This window comes from Chenopodium quinoa, unplaced genomic scaffold, assembly GCF_001683475.1.
Source record: "Chenopodium quinoa cultivar QQ74 unplaced genomic scaffold, ASM168347v1, whole genome shotgun sequence".
NCBI lineage: Eukaryota > Viridiplantae > Streptophyta > Magnoliopsida > Caryophyllales > Amaranthaceae > Chenopodium > Chenopodium quinoa.
The window spans coordinates 518,714-540,901 of record NW_018744593.1 but is presented as its reverse complement, the minus strand read 5'-3'; the positions used below and the strand labels follow the sequence as shown (position 1 = coordinate 540,901).

The 22,188-nt window shown below is 37.5% G+C and overlaps 3 protein-coding genes across 3 annotated transcripts; 1 reads left to right on the top strand and 2 right to left on the bottom strand.

Annotated features, from left to right (window-relative positions):
- Positions 1–887: 887 nt before the first annotated feature.
- Positions 888–3,312, top strand: LOC110699579 (60S ribosomal protein L28-1-like). Its single transcript, XM_021877080.1, has 4 exons — positions 888–1,039; positions 1,145–1,303; positions 2,062–2,222; positions 2,922–3,312. Exons 2-4 carry the CDS (start codon positions 1,156–1,158, stop codon positions 3,060–3,062), a joined length of 450 nt encoding a protein of 149 aa, XP_021732772.1. The 5' UTR covers positions 888–1,039; positions 1,145–1,155; the 3' UTR covers positions 3,063–3,312.
- A 795-nt stretch (positions 3,313–4,107) lies between these two features.
- Positions 4,108–12,072, bottom strand: LOC110699577 (GTP-binding protein YPTM2-like). The gene is made up of 8 exons (XM_021877079.1): positions 11,911–12,072; positions 10,537–10,609; positions 5,291–5,338; positions 5,153–5,200; positions 5,003–5,074; positions 4,767–4,922; positions 4,562–4,665; positions 4,108–4,485 (listed from the first exon to the last, which is right to left on the bottom strand). The coding sequence occupies exons 1-8, from the start codon at positions 11,922–11,924 to the stop codon at positions 4,392–4,394; spliced, it is 609 nt and encodes a 202-aa protein (XP_021732771.1). The 5' UTR covers positions 11,925–12,072; the 3' UTR covers positions 4,108–4,391.
- Positions 12,073–17,390: 5,318 nt separating this feature from the next.
- LOC110699768 lies at positions 17,391–20,999 on the bottom strand. Its single transcript, XM_021877285.1, has 5 exons — positions 20,899–20,999; positions 18,690–20,325; positions 18,529–18,616; positions 18,008–18,439; positions 17,391–17,926 (listed from the first exon to the last, which is right to left on the bottom strand). Exons 2-5 carry the CDS (start codon positions 20,315–20,317, stop codon positions 17,483–17,485), a joined length of 2,592 nt encoding a protein of 863 aa, XP_021732977.1. The 5' UTR covers positions 20,318–20,325; positions 20,899–20,999; the 3' UTR covers positions 17,391–17,482.
- Between the last annotated feature and the right edge of the window lie 1,189 nt (positions 21,000–22,188).

Genomic DNA, 22,188 nt, shown 5'->3' with positions numbered 1-22,188 from the left:
TTTAGAAATGAACAATTTAGAAACAAACATAAATTGCATGCTGTACACATAATATACAAATTTGAACATATGTATACATATATATGCACACAATCCAATTTGAACATATACTGTTTTGTATTTGTTCATTATATTTCACAATACTATACTTTATATTTTTTTGGTTGATCATTTAATCAAAATTATGCATACATCCCAATATTAACAGTAACTTGTTTAAATTTTTATTATCGTCTCAGAAATAGAGGAAAATTATGTTTATTTTGAAATTAAACAGTAACTTGTTTAAATATGAGCAAATTTAAATAAATTTATGCTTATAATTCCAAAAAAAATAGTAATACTTACTTTGATTGTTCTGGAACTCCAGTATTTTCAATTTTTTTCCTGAAGCATCATCAAAAAGGAAAAATACCAAAAAATTAGGGTTTTATTTCGCAATTTTCAATTAATTTTACACTAAACATGTAAAACATACTTACTCATTAGATTTTTGGTTTGTTGTTGTTGAAATTTGTCGAGATTGTGCAATTTCGTCTCTTATGTCGGACATTTTAGACAATTTTACTTGCTAATTGCATGTACGAAAATGGAGTAGAGAGAGAAAATGGAGGTTGAGTGAGAAATTGGAGAAAGAGGATGAGAAAGAAAAATGTGATTATTTGAAAAGTTTTTTTTTTTTAATTATATATATATATGGGTGGGGTAGTGGGAAGTTACTGGCGGTTTTAGAGGGAAGTTACTGAAATGTGTGGGGGTAGTGGTACGGCGTCGTTTAGGGGGGGTGTAGGGATAAATGACTAAACTAGAGTCTAGCCATAAACAATTACCAAAAGTGAACACGACCAATAACTAACCAAACTCTTAGCCCAACCCAAATTCCAGCAACACAACCGAAAAAGCCCGTAAAACAAACAACAAAACTAGGGTTTTATAGAGTCCATCGACGATATAAAACCCTAATTTATCGTCCCCTTCATTTCTTTCTGAGATCTCTCCTATAGCCTCAACAACTCAAACCCCCATTTTTGGAGCTTAGGTTTTCATGTTTTCTCTCTTTAATTTTACATTCAATTCGTTAATTTCTTCATCATTTATGTAATTATTTATACTAAAATTTTCTGGGTTTGATTATAATTTGCAGGAGAAGAAAAAATGGCGACAGTACCAGGATCTTTGGTGTGGGAGATCGTGAAGAAGAACAACTGCTTTTTGGTGAAGGAATTTGGGAATGGATCTGCTAAAGTTCAGTTTAGCAAGGAGAACAACAACCTTTTCAACAAACACTCCTACAAGTATTCCGGTAATAATAATTTCGTTAATTAAGTTTATTTTCAGTTCGATTTATGTGGTATTTACTGGGTTTTTGATGATTTGTATGATCGTTTGTAATTCGCTAGTGTTCGTTTAACAATGTGTGGGTTTTGATGATTTTTTGGTTTTCTTAATTATATGTTGTTATTTGATTCATTGGTATTGTATTTTTTTGCTGGGTTTTGTTGATTCGCTTGATTATTTGAAGATGGAAAGTAAATTAAAATTCTTGAATACTAAGGGTTTGATTTGGTGGGTATATATGTTAATTAAGCTTAATTTGGGTATATAATCGTATTAAGTCATGTAATTATTCTTGACCGTATTGTATTATATTGTGATTTTGAGTGGCTTTCATGTGTAGCTTGCTGCTTTTTAGGGTTTTGGTGTGTGTTTAAGTAGGATTGGTTTTCACTTGATCCTTGTAGCTCTGATCAAGTGATTGACTATATGAGGAGCTGTTACGAATTCCATTTCTCCAAAAATGAAGGATTTTTGTGCTAGGAAAGGCCTTTATAGTTTGTAATTACAATTTTGGGTTTTACAACTCGGTTCATTTACTCCTGTTGATCATTTCTTTCCTCCATTTCTCAGAGCAACTGCTTTCTTAAAATGTAGTGTGTGGTGTGTTACTGTCACTTGTGTTTCCCACCATGTTTTTGTTGTATGCTGTGATTGGCTTTGTAGTAGTACCCTAATTTAAGATTGGGTTGTTATTATTAATTAATCATGTATGTGTTATCTTAGGACTTGCAAACACCAAGACCGTGTCTGTTCAACCAGGAGGCAAAGACTCAGTTGTGCTCGCTACAACCAAGACCAGGAAGCAGAACAAGCCCGGTAGTCTAAAACACAAGTCTGTGATGAAGAAAGACTTCAGCAGGATGGTCAAGGCTGTTGAGAACCAGGTAATTGATTATTTGTTTTTTGTATAAAAGGCGTGAACTTGAATTTTCTTATGTTCCTCTTATAAATGAGTATCAAGACTAATCACAATTCTCTATCAAGTATTTAAGTTCAGTGATAAGACTGGACTATTTAATTACAAGAGCATTGGATTGCTTGAATTGGAATGCTATGTTTATATGTTTTATTGTATAGGGAGGTTTGTGTATGTGTATATAGAGTTGAAGCAGAATCTGTGTTGTTGTTTGGGAACGTTGAATTCTCATGCCCCTCGACTGAAAGTGCTCACTTATACCCTGATGCAATACATGCATACTTTTAACACCTCATCTGATAATGAGCTAAACCTTGCTTTCTTTAGCTTCTTATTATCGGATGAGTTGCTGGAAGATGTAGTTTAGCTTCTTCTCAATTAAGTTGAATGTTGGCCTATGTTTGTTGGTTCTTCACAGGCCATTTGTTAATTTTCAGTTCATGGATACTGAGAATGAGATTGGGGTGGTGTACGTTGAAAAACTATGAGTTAACTAGGATGTTCCCTTTGTAGGTGTATTTGAACACTAGCTGTATTAGTCACTTGAATGCTCTGCTACGATGATTGTAGCAGCATTTAAGATCTTATTTCTGTCGATTTGCATCAATTTGTTTTGAGTATTTTTTTACTGCTTGATCTTCACATTTCATGCTCGTGTGTTTGGCAGGTTGCCAACAATTACTACAGGCCTGACTTGAAGCAAGCTGCCCTTGCAAGGTTGAGCATTGTGAACAGAAGCCTTCAAGTTGCCAAGTCTGGTGTTAAGAAGAGGAACAGGCAGCCACCTAAGCTCCGCGGCAGGAAGTGAATTAGGTGTTGAAATTTTGTCATACTTTTGAGTAGTAGTTCTGGATGACTCTTCGTCTCAATATCCTATTTTGTTTCTCTGTAGTTTTTGTGGTGTGACAGTATTATTTTCAATTTATGAGAAATAGACGACTTGGTTTCAGCTGTTTTTGTCGTACAATTATGTGTTTGTGGAATGGAAACATAGAAGCAATCATCATCATTGAAAGTTGGAAGATGTTACTTCACCCACCATAATTTTGGATGGTTAATTTTCTTTCCATTTTGCTACTTGTGAGTTTTGACATAGCAAGCAATCTGCTTCAGGAGTATATGATGCTTAATGATTCTAATTGATCCGGTCCTTTATCTTGCTGATGGATAGATCTATACCTTAATGTATACTTAGGCTGGTTGGCCTGTTGCAATCACTATAGTGATCTTCCAACACCATATTAATCAACATTATTATTGTACTAGTATTGCTAACACAAAAATAACTACACGAATAAACTATTCATCTTTCAAAAATAAAAGCAGTATTAAATTAATTATATATGCAATATAACTTTAGAACGGATAACTTGTAAGCCTTTTTGAATAAAGTGACTAAACAGATTACGTCGGATAACTTATAAGACCTAACTGGGTGTTGCAATTTTGCAAACCACTGGATTAGTTATGTAACTGGGTTCAAAGGGGAAAAGGACTGTACAGTAACTTTTATCATTTTATGTAATAATGTATTCTAATTACTAAAAAGGCATATAAGATAGAGACCTGAGGGTGCACCGGCGCGAAGAATAGAAGAGTGGGACCGGGGCGGGGTGGGGTTAAACGAGGGAGAGGGAGACCGAAGTTGACTTGGTTGGAAGGATATGAAATATTTGGATTTGCATGAGAAATGAGACATTTGATCGTAAGGGATAGAGGAGGAAGATTTTTGTTAATGACTACACAAAATAATCACTTTTGATTCATGTAGCTGACCCCACTTATGGATTAAGGCTTTGATTGATTGATATGTAGTCTAATCACTTTGAATCACTTTTCTGCAATCACAAATATGAAATGTGAAGTTCATCTAGAGGGCTCGACCCAAATTTTATTGCCTACTGAAACATGGGGAAATAGACGAATACATAGTAAAAGAAATCTCAAGAATGCAGCATTCACAAATTACAGGAAGGGTGACTTAAATCTTTGAAAATACGTTTTGTTTGGACAATTTTCTGTTTTATGTAGGAGCCCTTAGTTAAGAACCAATATAAAGTTCAGATTCTTTTCTATGTACAAGTAAACATTGCTAATCAATAAGCTGAGGTGTGATCTTTATGCTGACTGTAGCCAATTAAGAGCAACAGCTAGAGCTTTGGTTGACAGGTTGGCCACGAATTTGCACACCAGAAGGCTTGTCTGCACCTGCTCCAGGTTGAGTAGCCATTCTGCATAAGAAGAAATAGAATGATTGACCTGAAATTTACTATTATACGAAGAATAAAAACCTAATATGAAACATACCGATTCTTTATGTCTGTTGTCATGGTCAGAAATGCCTGCTCAACATTGGTAGCATCTTTGGCACTGGTTTCCAGGAAGGGAATACCAATTTCATCGGCATATGCCTTGAAAAAATTCCAAAGAATTGTTAGCTATATTATGCCTTTAGCTTGCATATTCGTACTTAGTAGTATTGATCAATTGATCATTAGAACCAATGGCATACCTTAGCAGTTTCATAAGGAACAGCTCGATTGGCTGTTAAGTCGCTTTTATTTCCCACCAAGAGCTTGTTCACATTATTGCTTGCATAACGATCAATTTCACTAAGCCATTGTTTCACATTATTGAAGCTTTCTTGATCTGTGATGTCGTAAACAATCTAGCAGAAAGCAAGGGCAAGTACTGTCAAACCTGTATAAAAGTTGGAACATTTTTCAAGATTGGTAGACTTAAGCTTACAATGATTCCATGTGCTCCACGGTAATAGCTACTTGTAATGGTACGGAAACGTTCTTGACCAGCAGTATCCCACTAAATCAAGCACAATAAAGATGTAAGTTGACTTGCATAAAAAGCTGGAAACAATTAGAGAAGCTGAAAAATACTTACAATCTGCAGCTTTATGGTCTTGTTATCCTGCTCCACTGTACGAATTTTCTAAAGCACAAATAAAAAAAAAAATTGATGATAATCAATTCACAGGAGAAAGTGTCCAATTCAGTTTACCAGCAAGATGTCATTACTCACAAAGTCAACTCCAATTGTGCTTATGTAGCTGTCCAGGTACGAATCGTCCTTCATTATCATACAAGAAGTAGTCAGCCAAAGTAACATTTACACAGAAGTTCAAGGGGTGCTTCAAATGGAAAATTCACAACTGATGGTACATAAATATGAAGCAATTAAATGCAGAAATACAAGTTTCTCAACGGTAGCAGAACAATTTATTATCATTGATGTTCTTAACCTGAGGAAAGAAGGAAGCATAGGAGACAGCACAATGCAAAAAATACAACACAAACAGCTAGTATAATCGCAAAAGAACCAGAGAGAATTAGATGTCATTATTGATTATTTTATATAATGTGTACTACTCTCTGATATGTTCTCTCAGAAGAAATAAGGAAACCACATATCAGTGTGGAAGAAGAAAATTTACAATCAATAGAAAGTTCTGCCTAGACATTTGTAGGAAAGAAAAAACTTGGCTATAGGATATTACATGAGAAGAAAAGGTCAAAGGGATTAAAAATTTACAGAGCTAGGCAATGGTGTGTTTCAAGTAATGTTGCATCGTTTCATTGCTTGTCATAGAACCAACAAGAGAAACTTCCAAACGTCTAACAGACACATCAGCAATATCTTTAGGGGTCAGTGGTCAGGTGCCACAATTCTACAATGCTAGTTCTGCATTCCACTTAGTGGCCAGATGCTTGGATTCCAGAACCCTTGCAGATTCATTGACCTCAAGACTCAAACAGATGTAAAAATAAAGCAAAAGTTACACTATAAAGAAGAACAAACATTTTTTGTCTGTCTGTACTCTGTAGAGGAATAGAAAGAAAGCCTATAAGATTAGTGAAATAGAACTTAAAATGCCTAGTGATGAATTCGTGAAAAGAACACTTTTATTATGCTATATCCATGGGATGAAGTGATTACACCTAAACTGCTAAACCTCCAAAAGTCCTATGATCATCCAATTTGTCCGAAAGTCCTATGATCATCCAATTTGTCCGATAGAAATCAGAAAAAAAAAAGTCATTTATAAAATACATGTGAAGGCTTATAAGACCAAGAAAACAATATCCCTCATGGACTTCTGAGACTGTCAGACTGTGTTCCTGTAAGAGAATGGAATGAATAGACCCGCAAGAGGTTGAAACTTGAAATGCTGTAGTTGCACTAGAAAAGAAGAAAGTTAGCGCTATGTCACGTGCCGACTACTTTGCCCTAGTCACGCACCGTGCGCCACCCGCTTACAGTCCGTCGTAAGACGAGTCAGGCTTTCTCCTTGGCACTTACTCCTTGTGCCCACGTAGCACAACTCCTTGTGCTGCTAGTATAAGTTTGCTAGCACGATCCCTTTGTGCTAACAAGTCCCCTTTGGTTGAACTAAGCACTCACCCTTAGTGCCTTAGTCCGAATTTACGACTAAGTGTCGTAGACAATTGAGCACCCAAGCTATCACCCTTGCTGGTATGCCCGATCACTCACTTGGCACCCCCGTGCCTTAGTTTTCCTCACACTCTCTAAGTGTTTGAAGGAAAGAGATTGAGTTGCAAGAGAACACAAGTGCTTCTGGAATGTCTTTTGTATTACTTTCAACTTATAGCTCTTAACTTGTTGATCTCTCAACTTCCTGTCACGTGCTGACTACTTTGCCCTAGTCACGCACCGTGCGCCACCCGCTTACAGTCCGTCGTAAGACGAGTCAGGCTTTCTCCTTGGCACTTACTCCTTGTGCCCACGTAGCACAACTCCTTGTGCTGCTAGTATAAGTTTGCTAGCACGATCCCTTTGTGCTAACAAGTCCTCTTTGGTTGAACTAAGCACTCACCCTTAGTGCCTTAGTCCGAATTTACGACTAAGTGTCGTAGACAATTGAGCACCCAAGCTATCACCCTTGCTGGTATGCCCGATCACTCACTTGGCACCCCCGTGCCTTAGTTTTCCTCACACTCTCTAAGTGTTTGAAGGAAAGAGATTGAGTTGCAAGAGAACACAAGTGCTTAAGAAAGGCTTTTTGTATTGCTTTCAACTTATAGCTCTTAACTTGTTGATCTCTCAACTTCCTTGGTTCTTGCTTGAACTCGTACAAGGACTCGGCAGCAGCGATGGCATCAGCGAGAGTTTGGACGTTTCGGCGCTTCAACTCTTGCTCAGCCCATCGTTGTAGACCATCCATAAAGTAGAGAAGTTGAGTCTTCTCCGGCATCTCGGTCACCTCCAGCATGAGTGAAGTGAACTGTTTGATGTACTCCTTGACTGACCCCGTATGCTTCAACCCACGCAGCTTCTTTATGGCTACCTCTTCCGAGTTTTCTGGATAGAATTGCTTCTTGAGGTCGCTCTTGAACTCGTCCCAGGTGTTGAGTTGGACAACACCCTTCTTGATGTCGGTCTCGCGCCTTCTCCACCAAAGGATGGCATCGTCCCCCAAGTACATGGTAGCGGTGTTGATTTTTGATGCATCGTCGTCCAAATGCATCGCGCCAAAGTACTTCTCGATGCTCCACAGGAAGTTCTCAAGCTCCTTAGCATCGCGCCTTCCGTTGTACTTTGGCGGTTCGGGGACCTTCAACCTAGGTCCATCCCGAACAGCGGCACCCCCGGCCATTGCTGTCTTGCACAACACCATGTCGGCGTGTAAGGACTCGATCTTCTCTTCCATCGAGCCGATCCTATTTTCCATTGAGTCAATGGTGGACATGAGGAGATCCTTCGGTTGGGCCATCTCTGCCCTAATATCTCCAGCAACTTGACTGACCAAGGATTGAGTTTCCACCTTCGCCTCCTCAGTCCCTGACTCAAGACCCTTGACCCTAGCCTCAACATCATCGTATTGTTCGTTGAGGTCATTAATGCTATCTCGTTGTTCCGAGATGGCCTGGACCATACTAACCATCTTCTCCTCAAGCAAGGTGGTACGGCTAGCTTTCTTACTGGTGTTTCCCTCTTCCACAACGGATGCATGGGCATCGTCCTTTTGTGCCATACTCCTGACTTCCGCACTTATCTTCTAACAACAACTAGCACACAAACGCAACAGACCGCCCCTACGATCGACGTTGCTCTGATACCACGTGTCACGCGCTGACTAATTCCCCTAGTCTTTTGCACGCGGCCTACTAGAGTCACCACCCGTTAGACTACTAGTCAAGGCTCCCCAATTGCTTAGCAAAGCTAAATATTGCTGTTGTTAGTTAAGTGTGGTTTGCTTGGAAAGCACAAGTGAGAATATATGAGAAGGCTTTAAGGAAGAAAGCACTTGTATTCTCTCAAGCATTTATAAAAGCTTTTATAAATGCTTGAGAGAATACAAGTGCTTTCTTCCTTAAAGCCTTCTCATATATTCTCACTTGTGCTTTCCAAGCAAACCACACTTAACTAACAACAGCAATATTTAGCTTTGCTAAGCAATTGGGGAGCCTTGACTAGTAGTCTAACGGGTGGTGACTCTAGTAGGCCGCGTGCAAAAGACTAGGGGAATTAGTCAGCGCGTGACACGTGGTATCAGAGCAACGTCGATCGTAGGGGCGGTCTGTTGCGTTTGTGTGCTAGTTGTTGTTAGAAGATAAGTGCGGAAGTCAGGAGTATGGCACAAAAGGACGATGCCCATGCATCCGTTGTGGAAGAGGGAAACACCAGTAAGAAAGCTAGCCGTACCACCTTGCTTGAGGAGAAGATGGTTAGTATGGTCCAGGCCATCTCGGAACAACGAGATAGCATTAATGACCTCAACGAACAATACGATGATGTTGAGGCTAGGGTCAAGGGTCTTGAGTCAGGGACTGAGGAGGCGAAGGTGGAAACTCAATCCTTGGTCAGTCAAGTTGCTGGAGATATTAGGGCAGAGATGGCCCAACCGAAGGATCTCCTCATGTCCACCATTGACTCAATGGAAAATAGGATCGGCTCGATGGAAGAGAAGATCGAGTCCTTACACGCCGACATGGTGTTGTGCAAGACAGCAATGGCCGGGGGTGCCGCTGTTCGGGATGGACCTAGGTTGAAGGTCCCCGAACCGCCAAAGTACAACGGAAGGCGCGATGCTAAGGAGCTTGAGAACTTCCTGTGGAGCATCGAGAAGTACTTTGGCGCGATGCATTTGGACGACGATGCATCAAAAATCAACACCGCTACCATGTACTTGGGGGACGATGCCATCCTTTGGTGGAGAAGGCGCGAGACCGACATCAAGAAGGGTGTTGTCCAACTCAACACCTGGGACGAGTTCAAGAGCGACCTCAAGAAGCAATTCTATCCAGAAAACTCGGAAGAGGTAGCCATAAAGAAGCTGCGTGGGTTGAAGCATACGGGGTCAGTCAAGGAGTACATCAAACAGTTCACTTCACTCATGCTGGAGGTGACCGAGATGCCGGAGAAGACTCAACTTCTCTACTTTATGGATGGTCTACAACGATGGGCTGAGCAAGAGTTGAAGCGCCGAAACGTCCAAACTCTCGCTGATGCCATCGCTGCTGCCGAGTCCTTGTACGAGTTCAAGCAAGAACCAAGGAAGTTGAGAGATCAACAAGTTAAGAGCTATAAGTTGAAAGCAATACAAAAAGCCTTTCTTAAGCACTTGTGTTCTCTTGCAACTCAATCTCTTTCCTTCAAACACTTAGAGAGTGTGAGGAAAACTAAGGCACGGGGGTGCCAAGTGAGTGATCGGGCATACCAGCAAGGGTGATAGCTTGGGTGCTCAATTGTCTACGACACTTAGTCGTAAATTCGGACTAAGGCACTAAGGGTGAGTGCTTAGTTCAACCAAAGAGGACTTGTTAGCACAAAGGGATCGTGCTAGCAAACTTATACTAGCAGCACAAGGAGTTGTGCTACGTGGGCACAAGGAGTAAGTGCCAAGGAGAAAGCCTGACTCGTCTTACGACGGACTGTAAGCGGGTGGCGCACGGTGCGTGACTAGGGCAAAGTAGTCAGCACGTGACAGCTAGCCTTCTTCCCAAGCCCCCCTACGTCACTTCTGGCGAATCTGTAAGAATGCTTATGTAGCTTACAGTTACTACACCCAGTCCTACTAGGAAAGGGCTACATAACAGACCTTTTCCATAACTACAATGCTGTGTCAGAGAGCTAAACAGACAACCTTTGAGCTTAATCTAAGGCAAACTTCTTCACACTAAACAAATTATCCAAGAAAATCAAAAGCTAACTTTTATAACAGTTATCTGGCAGAGGTCTTCCTTGTTACAAGATGAAATCCAAACATTGAACTGAAACATTACAAGCACAAAGATGAACTGACATACCGCAAATCTGAGTAAAAGACATGACTTTCCCACTCCAGAGTCACCAATGAGCAAGAGCTTGAAGAGATAGTCACTGCAATGTTTATACAGTCAGATTATGGTAAAAGGCTAACATCAAGGAAGACTTATATAGTCAAATGTAGCTCAAGAGTCCTTGACTAGAATACAAATGATTGACAACATAAAATGCAGCTTAATTTATAGTAAGGAAGTAGGTTTTTGCAGAACGATAAATAGATTACAAATTAAGTAAAGCAAATAAAGGACAAGGTGTTTTGATGACGCAGAAAACCCAAATGTCGTGGGAAAAACTGCGGGTGGGAGCAATACCACCAAACATCTTAGCAATTAGAACTTAGAAAGTTAGAATTAGCATAGTCATTGTACATTTTTTTGGATTATTTTGTGTTTGGTTGGTGGATAACTTCTGTAGATTCTAATAACAATGATTTAATTCAGGCAAATACATTAAGAATTTTGTGCATCTATCTCCAAGATATACATCCCTTGTCCTCAGCTAAATGTCTCATTTCCTATCTTAGGGTGTTCCATAATAAGTCTACATTTCCCTTATGTTCGTCACTTAAATGACTTAATTGCAACATCCCCTATGAATTTTTCTAGGACCACAAGATCTAACAAAAGACGGGTTCCCATGACGTTCATGGCATTGAGCAACAAATTCAGCAATGATTTATTTCCATCACAAATTAGGGGTAACATTTTTATTAATCTACTTTACTCGAACTCTTTATATTTATCTTAAGCACATCAAATCGACACTCCAACATGAGCATGGATACTTCAATACTTCATTTTGAACCTAGCACATGGAAATTATTCATAAAAAAGCCGAGTTTGACACTTGGATGCGTACTCTGATACGAGTTCCCAAGTCCAACCTCATCTTAATTTAACCCATTGAACATCCCTTCAAACATAACAAACCTCACACGGTCACACCCGCCCCTGCTCCCCCCTACAAAAGAGGGAAATTGAAATTCATTTCCAATAAATTGTTACCCATCAACTAGTGACAACTACTGGCTTCATCCAATCATACAAATAATTTTTTAAAACTACTATTAAAATTTCTCCCTAAAATATGAACCTAATGATTCTAGTTTCAAAATTTCCCCATTTTATAATAAGGAATTCTATAAAGCAAGAAAATTTCAGCTCCGATCAGGGTCAAACCTTCATAAAATAATAAAATTCAACAAAAAAATTGAAGTAAGAAACTGAATAATTCTGGAAATTGACTTCAACAAATTAATCAAGCAAAAACCCTAAAAAATCCATCGAATCAAATTACACAAATAATTAATAACTAGTTAATTAAAATGATCATAAAGAGATATAGAAAGAGCTTACTATTCGGGATTCATCGCAAGTATAAAAGTAAAATTCAGCTTAAGAAATTACAAAATAAATTGGAGTAAATTCAACTCTGGTTACGTATGAAGAGAGAGAGAAAAAGAGAGAAGGTTGCTTTGAATGATAGAAGTTAATCTTCACTAACTTCTTCAGTCAGTTGACAGGTATACACGTTTGTTATTTTTATTATTTTATTTTTTTGGCATTATTGTAGACGTAATTAATTGTTGGGCTTTCATTTTGTCCTAATAGCCCTAAATTTAAGCCCACTTATGTCCAACTGGACATGGGTCGGGCTAACGCACGGACCATATGGGTTTATCATGAAATTAGTTTCTCGGCTAGAGGCACCCTAATAGGTCATACTCACAACAATCCTAAATCTTGCATGGAAATTAATCAAATTATGTTTAAAAGTTGGCGCGATTATGATGGGCTAATTTTTCAGCTCCACATGGGTCGGTTGGGCTGTGTATATGGGCCCTATTATGGAAGATTAACATGAGTTTGACATGACAAATCGGTTTTGATTTTGTTATTTGTTGCTAAACAATTTTAATCGTTTTTTACAGATAAAAAATTTATTAAATATAGTAAAAATTATAATTTTTGTATATTATGATAGTATTTATTGAGACGAATTCAAAAAGACCCCGCATGAATTTGTTTTTCCTTACATATTATTCACAAAAGACGGTCAAAGGAGGAGTGGCGAATAATGTATAAGTCAAAACGGATCAAGTAAAAAAAACGGAGGAAGTAATATATTATAACGTACATTATAATGTACAATGGATAGTTTAATATAACAATGTACGCTCGGTTATACGATAATTTTTTCATACACCACCCAGTTTTAGAGTACCTTTTTAGCACTTTTACGTTAACTTAAATCTTTTAAGGTAACTTTAAACTTGTTATACGGAGTACTACGTAGCTTTTAGTGTGCTTTAAGAAGTGATTTGTAAGACACAAGCTTTACAAACGATAAAACTGTTACCTTAATACATTAGAAGTAATTTTTACATTGTACGATGAAGTACATTTAAAGAAAGCAATTTTATCAATAAAAATGTACGAAGTAATATTTACCATATATTGAGATACCTTGTCATAAATTAAGGTAAAGTTAGTTGTTTCTATGGCCTCTATTCATTATAAGAAAAGTATTTATACATCTTATTTAGCATTTAGAAAGAAACTTCTAACTTTGAGATTGGAGGTTCAATTATTCCCTCTAATAGCATTTTGAGTAGGGATGGCAATTCAATTCGAGTTCGTTTCAAATCCAATCCGATCCGAAGAAAAAAAATCCGATCCAAATTCGTTTAAAAATAGTCCGAATCCGAATTCGAATAGGAGGTGGATTGGACTTGGACCCTGCGCAAAGTCTGACCGAGTTTGACCCGAATCTGACCCGAGACAATATGATATAAGAAATTAAGTTTATTAGGGATAGTACAAGCAATTATAGGTATATCACACATTAAAAAAAAAAAAAAAAGGTATTCGGATCATTCGGAGGTCTGAATAAATGGATCGGATTCGGATCCTAAAATTACGGGTCGAATTGAATTGGACTCAGACTTTTCGGATTTAGCCGCATCCGACCTGAATCCGATTCGTTGCCATTCCTAATTTTGAAAGTAGGGTTTCCTTACTCTTCCCCCACTCTCACTTTGTAGCCCGCTAACTTGGGTTAGATTGACCTATATGAGGTTTTGGATTGATATACCATACCCCGCAAGAGCAGCAGTTGGTAGGAATCAAACCCATAACCTTGAGGTAATGAGTTGAAACTCCTACCAACTTCACTAAGTACTACTTGGTAAGATGAAAATAACTGTTATACCTATTCTAGTTACTTGTTGATCAGGAAATTTAAAAAGATAAAAACATCCGCTATACTTGGTTACTTGTTGATTAAGATTGGATGAACATACGCAAATCAATTTTTTTTTTTTTTGGGATTTGCTGATGATTCTTTATTTAGCTTGCCTTACATGGCAAGTAATAACTAAGAAGGGCATTAGGCATAACATGTTTTCAAGTCACGATTCTAAACGGTACAAGTTACACCCTACCTTCGTAATCGTAATAGCCCTCAATTAAAGCCCACACACCTTTTCTTTTGTTGACATGCATGATGAGGAAAATACAAGTAGGAGACTCGTACATATAATACATAAACATACGGTATGTAGTACGGTATACCTATTTGTATATGTTTTTTCAAGAAGAAAATGTATTGTGTTAGTGCCTTAGTGGTTTGATTTCCTGAAATAACTTTTCTTTAATTCCTACTATTAACCCTCTTCCGATACATTAGCCATCTCCTCATAGTAGCTTGTTCATGTAGAATTTATATCAATTGTATCGTATATATTAATTCGCTAGTAACAGAAAGGCATTACATAATTTTGCTCGATAGAAATGAAATATTTTGTGTGTGTCCAACCTATGTCTTCATTGTTAGGGAATGAAGTCTATCCACGCATGCTGCCCATGCTCATCAACTCAACAACATTCCCATAATATTAGGAGCTTACTTGTTCAATGTTGTTTTACATTCTTATCTTTATAGGTTTTTATATTTTGTACTTATCATATATACTCATGTACATCTTTATGTAAATCAATCAAGAAACAATAACAACAATATTCCCTTATATTCATAACATATCTACGTATGTATGTTGTTAGTTCGTTGCAGATAACATTTGTTCATATATTTGGTGAAAGGGCACATAATCATAACGATATTTTTTTCTCTACATTTCAATCACGGACCTTTTGTAAATGACAAAATACATAGATATTGTCAGAACAACGTTTTTAACAATGCCAGTTTCATAATTTCGTTTAATTAATTAGACTTTTCCCAAATTATTAAATGACCAATAATATTCTTCCAGTGCAACCTAAGAATTCAGAGATTTATATTTCTAACGTCGTCATGTGGTGCAACCCACAACTATTTGAGAATTTGACTAAATCAAATAATAATAATAAAAAAAAATGATCCAGAACATTATGTAATGAAAATTGATCGATGCTAGCTAGGATCATCATTTTTTAGGTTTTTTTTTTTTTTTTTTTTTTTTTTTTTTTTTTTTTTTGGATTTTTTAAAAATAATAAAAATTATTATTAGTACATGACATGAACCGATTGCAATCCGACTAGATCAGAATTCAAAAGTTAAACTAAATGACTTATCACATGAAATTGATCGAAATGAAATTCTGGTATAAATGGCCCATTTTCTCAATAAGGGATGTAATCCAATCATGTGCAATTTTGTTAAGTTTGTCTTTGATTTATATGCTCAATCTATCAATATTTTTATTTATTTTTATTCACATGTTCATAATTAATGATCAATTTTGTTTATTTTATAATTTACATAGCATGATAGATATTATAGAAAGATAATACTCACTCTGTCCCCTTTTATTTGCACCATGGATCCACTATATGTGAGAGCTTATGAGTCATATGGTGCAAAAAAAAGAGACAAAGAGAGTATTTGTTATAGACTTAACATATACTAGATGGAAGTCTGTGCGATGCACGGTTTTTTCATCTAAGATTTTTAATTATTTGATTTATTGTATTTAATAATTTTAGACAAAATTGCGAAAATTTAATATTTTTTTTACTATAATTTATAATGAATTTATTAAATATAAATAAATTGTAAATATGATATTGTTTCCGTTATATAAAATCTTTGAGGTGAAATGATAAATTTTTAATAATTTAAATCCTAAATCATTATTCATTGTTTTACCATATCTTTTATTTCGATAGAATCACCAACCTCGTTCACAACCAACCTACTACATCAATGGATAAATTGAACCGTGAAATGTTAGCCAAACTGAAATTGATATAAATTAAATCTTTACATTTATATAAAATAAATCAATATATTTACCAATAAATGAAAAATTATTGCGATATAAAATCAAATCTATGTATTGGAATTTTTTCATCATCTCCAAAAATAACCAAAGTCATCCATATATTAAGTATACAACATATAATCGTATGCCATTAAATAAACAAATAATTGTTAAGTATCCTAAATAAATACAATGTAACTAATAATTACAAATATAAATTTAAACATAAGATTTTAAAAATTACCCGGACATTGATGACCTAAAACTAACACAAAATTACTAACACAAAATTCGCTTGATGGGGTTTTGTATTGATACAAAATTTTATTGGTGTCGTATGATGTGTTAGATCTGCATGTAAAAAAATATTTAGTAAATAAAACATAAACATATAATCGTTGAGTATCCCAAATTAATACAATGTAAGTAATAATTAGAAATACTAATTTAAACATAGGATTTTAAAAATTAAGCTAAAAAATTACCCGGTCATTGATGACAAAAAATTAACACAAAATTACTAACACAAAATTCGCTTGATGGGGCTTTTTATTGATACAAAATTTTGTTTGTGTCATATGATATGATGTGTCCATTTATAATGGTAGGTATCACAAATTTTAATTTATATATAATTAACGAACAATTTGTATTTCTTATCATAAATACTATCAGTTTATCTTATAGTGATAGGTATCAAACTTTATTATAAGCGTTTATCATTTAAATATTTTTTAGTATATTTTTTTTGGATTTCTTATACTCGTAGTATTGAATTAAAAAATTTATCTTTTCCTATATTTTTACTTTTTTTTCATTAAAATAATTTAATTCGTGGATTATAATCTACGTGGCATTAAAATTTTAGATATATCAAATCTAATTTGTTACTTTTATCTAAGTGGTGACATAATTTTTTAATTCAAAAATAAAATACAAATCTTTCTTCTTATTGGTTGAAATAAGTGTATTTCTTATGTAGCGCGCCGAATGCTCTCGAAAAATGTCTACTTTATTTATATAAAATATATTAGATTTGTATATATTTTGTATAATAATCGTACTACGTTTTCAGGACTCTTGTAATCCTATATAATACGGAGCTCTTTCCCAAATTAAAGTCAAGAAGAACCGCAATTCCCAAATTGCAGCCAAAGTTATAAGAATTCCCATTCTACCGTCCACGTAAGCAATGGTTAAAAAACCGGTTTTTTTTTTTTCCGGTCCAGGGTAAACCGCTACTTGAAGTAGCGGTTTCTTTGCAATAAACCGCCACTTCAAGTAGCGGTTTCTTAGTTTAAAACCGCTACTTGAAGTAGCGGTTTGTTTACAAAAAACCGCTATTTAATGTAGCGGTTTATTTTGGAAAACCGCTACTTCAAGTAGCGGTTTACTTTGAAAAACCGCTACTTGAAGTAGCGGTTTACCCTGGACTGGTTTTTTTTTCAAACTTGCATAATCACTCAAAAAAAAACCTGCAAGTTGTGTACCTGTAAAACATGAGATATATAGCATATTTTCAACACAACCACCATAAATAACAAGTTTATGAAGATCTAAGGAAGTCGAAATTGCAAAGTCGAATATTTTTCAATTGATTAAATATAACAAAATCCAATTCTAAGCATTTACAAAAAAATTAGTTTAGTTCCAAAATATACACTTAGCTCGGGCGTTGCTTCTTCCCATGAGGTGACGATGAAGATGATGCAGCTGTCTCCTCTGGAATGTCATCCAGGCCAACTCCAACCCCAGACGTAGTGTTGCTACGCCGTCGGTTTCTCTGATACTGGCGATGCACTAGTGGAGGAGATGTCATGATAGTATGCTGAGAAGGAGTCGGTGGATGGAAGGCACGTGCTGAATGGCCTCCACGATGAGGTGGTGGTCTGATCGGCATAGTGTGCACAGTAGAAGATGAAGACGTGGACGGTCGAGGCTGCTGAATAAGGTGTGACTGCCCCACCCTAGACAAGGTTTGGCCACAAAATGATGTAAAACCCTGCATCGTCTGTATGGCAAATGGTATAGCCGTCTCTGGTGGCAAGTGGGAGATGGTCTCAGTAGCTCCCGATAGCTGGACGTGAAAATCAGCAAATGCATGTGCCTACATTTAAGTGTAGTTTTAATGTTAGTAAAATGAAATCAAAAACGTAAGAACTAGATTGAAATGAAGTGAAGTTCATACAAGCAGGAGGTCCGAGGTAGCTGGCTGGTAATGACTCGGGGGGCGCTCCTGCGAAGGTGGAGTAATGACCAGTCTCGTGATGCGACGGTACCAAGCCATGTACTCTGTCATGGCCGGGGAAGAAGTCCCAGTGAACGGGTATCCCTGGACGACTAATGCCTCTCGTCGACTCCACTCGTGTACATGGTCCGAATGCCGAATCTCCCAATTACGCTGTCCCCTTTGATCCTTCCTGTGTAGAGCAACGTCCGTGTCTACATCCTGTGGGATCGGCTGGTCTAACCCGAACTGACGAAGGACTCGGTCTGGGAGGTGGAACTCAACGACGTCAAAGCATATCAGAGGTGCCCGTGAACGCCAAATGTGCATGTCTGAGCGACAAATCTCCGGAAGTCGATCCATCACCGCCTCAGTATATGGCTGCCAAATCATCTAATTCCCAAAACAAGTATGTCAACATGTATATGACTAACATAATGGAAGAAATACAATGCACAAAAAAAAAGAAACACCGATTGTACCTGGTCCTCGCGCTGATGGTCAAACGCATCTCTGTAGTATGGTAGTCCAGAAGCAGTATGCGCACACGATAGATGGACACGTAACCACCTGTAAAGACATGTTAATAATAATTCTTGAAAGATAGAATTGTAAGAACATGAACTTGAAGCAAACATTGTACCTGCACGCCAAAGGGTCAACACCTCGCTGATGCTGAGTCCCCAAAATGTCATCCTCATCCTCAGCCTCAGGGTCCTCCTGTGGCGGATCTCGAGGCCTCCTAATGTATGGTCGGCCAATAGTAATATGCTCCCACGACCACAACTGTAGTAGGATGAGCGGGCCTCCAATCTGTCTTGAATCTCGCTGACATCCTCGACATAGCTGCCGATACAAAAAACCAAGAGTCGCACTCCCCCAGCTGTAGGTCGAAGCTGTCCCCCAGTGACGGAATCCATCAATACATGGCTTGAATGCCCAAAAGACTCGTTGAAAAACATGTGTTCCAGGAACCGTACACTCTAACAACCTCCACTCAACAACAGTTCCAGGATTTGATTCCTTGAGAGCTTGCATGTACTTAGGCAACTGTTCATATGAACCCTCCCAACCCCCATAAATGAGTTTTATTGCCTTTTGTTTCGCTAGCCATGCTCTCTTGTAGGTTATTTGGAATCCATCAAATTTCTCTTTCACAAGTTGCACCATTGTCTTGATTTTCAATGAAGGATCAACGCGAATGACATCTAGAAGAGCATTGCAAACGAACTCGGAAGTCAGTAGCTTATGATCTCCCGAGTCGATGTCACCAACACAGTTACTTGCATGAGGGCCGTTGTACCTCACAATTTTAAACGTAGAGAGTGTTGGATCTTTCACTCCTCTAAGCCTCCACGAACAACTACATTGTTCTTTCCTCTTGCACTCAACAACATATTTCTCTGGCTCTGCCTCCACAACTCGAATTGTTTGATTTCTAGCTATGGAGTAAGATTTCACAGCATCTTTCAGTTGTTGCAATGAGTCAAACTGCTGACCAACCTCAAATTCTCCCCCATTGTTATATGTCTCATTTCCTAACCAAGACATCCATGAGTTATTCAAACGAGGATCAACTTGCGCCACTTCATTGAAGTCTGAAGTGGGGGCGCTTCCTTTAATTGCCTTATCACGAGCTTCAATTATCTCTTCATCATCATCTTCATCAGTGTCATTCATCTCTGCATCGCCAAATACATCAACATTGTTTGGGTCAAGAGAATCAAGAATTCCTTGTGGTTGTGTGCTTGTCGAGGTTCCAACATTAGGCGATGAGGCCGGAGACCTAAACTGTGAGAGATGGTCATTGACATAATGTGGATCAACAAGCATTCTTGTGAATGACCCTATGCCCACACTTTGAACACCAGTGGAAAACGGTTGATCCACACTACCAAAAAAATCCATCCCCGGAAAGGAACCAGTGTTAGTTTGCACAACTGGCTCCTTTGGAACTTGTTCAATGAACAATTGCATTACAACAGAAGAACTCTGAGTCACAGCAATCCACATAGCTCTAACAGCGTTGTCGTCATTTAACGGAATTGCAACATATGCCCCAGCCATAGGATAACGCATAACCACCTTCAACTCCACACCTCTAGGATCAACACTCAATTCTTCATATAGCTTGTTCAGAACTTGTGAATATGTCATCGCAGAATGTACAAACACAAATTTTTGATTCCCACCCCTATACGTTATATCGCTATCTTTGTGGACAATTTCTCCACCCCAATAGCAATATAGAGGGTAGTTCGGAACCTCCATGTTTCATTCTAGAAAAGACCATTATTAATCAAAGATATTAGATTGCAAAAATTCATTAACAGTGTGGCAATGTCCTAACATCAAGCAAGCAAACTACACAATTATAGCAACCTAAACTGAGCTATGAAGGTCTTAATACCTCTTGAAGCTCAACATGGGCATAAGTCATGACTACATGTACTTTGAGCTCATGTACTTTGTGTATAGAAGCTCTATTTTCACTTTCAAAATCAGCAATTATAGCAACCTAAACTGAGTAATGTGATCGAAACCATTAATAATTCTACAAGGGTTATATGTAAGGTAAGTAAATCAACAACAACAACCAAAACCAACCACAAACATACATACAATTCTGAAACTCAATAACAACAACAATAAACAAGAACACTAACAACAACAACACAACCAAAACCGAAACTCAATAACAACAACAATAAACAAGAACACTAACAACAACAACACAACCAAAACCAACAACAACAACACATACATACAATTCTGAAACTCAATAACAACAACAAACTCAATAACAACAACAAACCCAATAACTGAATACAAAAAATAATTAGGGCACTTACCACAAACAAGAAGATCAGCACGTTTCTTCTGAAATTAGCGAAGCCGACCACTAAAGTCGAACCCTCGGCGTCAACAGCGGCGGCCTTCGTTGATGAGGAATGCTCCGGCGGCGTCGGTGGATTCCTTGGCTGCGCCGACTTCCGTTGAAGGAGGTGTGATTTTGGTGGAAGGCGTGGATGGGATTTTGGTGAGAAGACGAAAATGAAAGAGGAAAGTGAAATCGGGAAATTATACCTGCTAGAAAACCGCTACTTGAAGTAGCGGTTTATTAAACAAAAACCGCTACTTGAAGTAGCAGTTTATTAAAAAGAAACCGCTACCTGAAGTAGCGGTTTATTAGTAAAAACCGCTACTTCAGGTAGCGGTTTTGCTGTAGACCGGATTTAAAATTTCTTCCCCCTGAACCGGTGACGTGGACGGTAGAATGGGAATTCTTAAAACTTTGGCTGCAATTTGGGAATTGCGGTTCTTCTTGACCTTAATTTGGGAAAGAGCTCTATAATACGAAGTATGATTTATCTTTCGAAGTCTAAGTCAATGAGCAATGTTCCATAAAGCAAATTGACCAATGAAAGACTAGTTGCCTAGATGCCGGCTAATATATATATAGTCTTTCTATGTACTATACAAAGTAATTAAGATTATCTAGGTAGTTTCATAGAATTAACATTAGGAAAAATTATTTTTACGAGTCTTAGTTTTGTACATTCTCGAAGGTACTAACGTAGGATTAGTTCAAATCCTAGTAAAATTCCAACTTTACTATAGCTCCAACACATTGCATATATACATAATTTTCTTTGGCTCGTGTCATATAAAATTTCCCACAACAAAAGTCAAAGACAAGCCTAGCTTGCCTAATAGTCTCAAGAAAATTAATTATGTCTATTAAAGAAGCCATTGATCCCGGTGAAGAAGACGACAAACGGGTAGATTCAAGGGAAGATACGTTGATGAAACGTCGTAGGAAGATCAATGGCTCCTCTTCCTCAAGCACTTCTTTTAGGGAGATCTCGACTAACTTCAAAGATGGAAAATTACCGCCTTTTAACTCGATCGATGCAACGATGTTTAAGGAGGATATAAAGAGATGGGCGAGAGATGCTGTGAGATATGCAAACCAACAATGTAGTAGGACTTGTTCATGTGATCAACACAAGAAGAGTGGTTTTGGGAAACATTGATTCAATGCAAAACTAGGAAAAGGTGGCAATTAGGTTGACTTAAGGGTTGCATTATGTATATGGTTAAATTTATAGCAATTCTTATATTTTATCATTTTTCTCAAA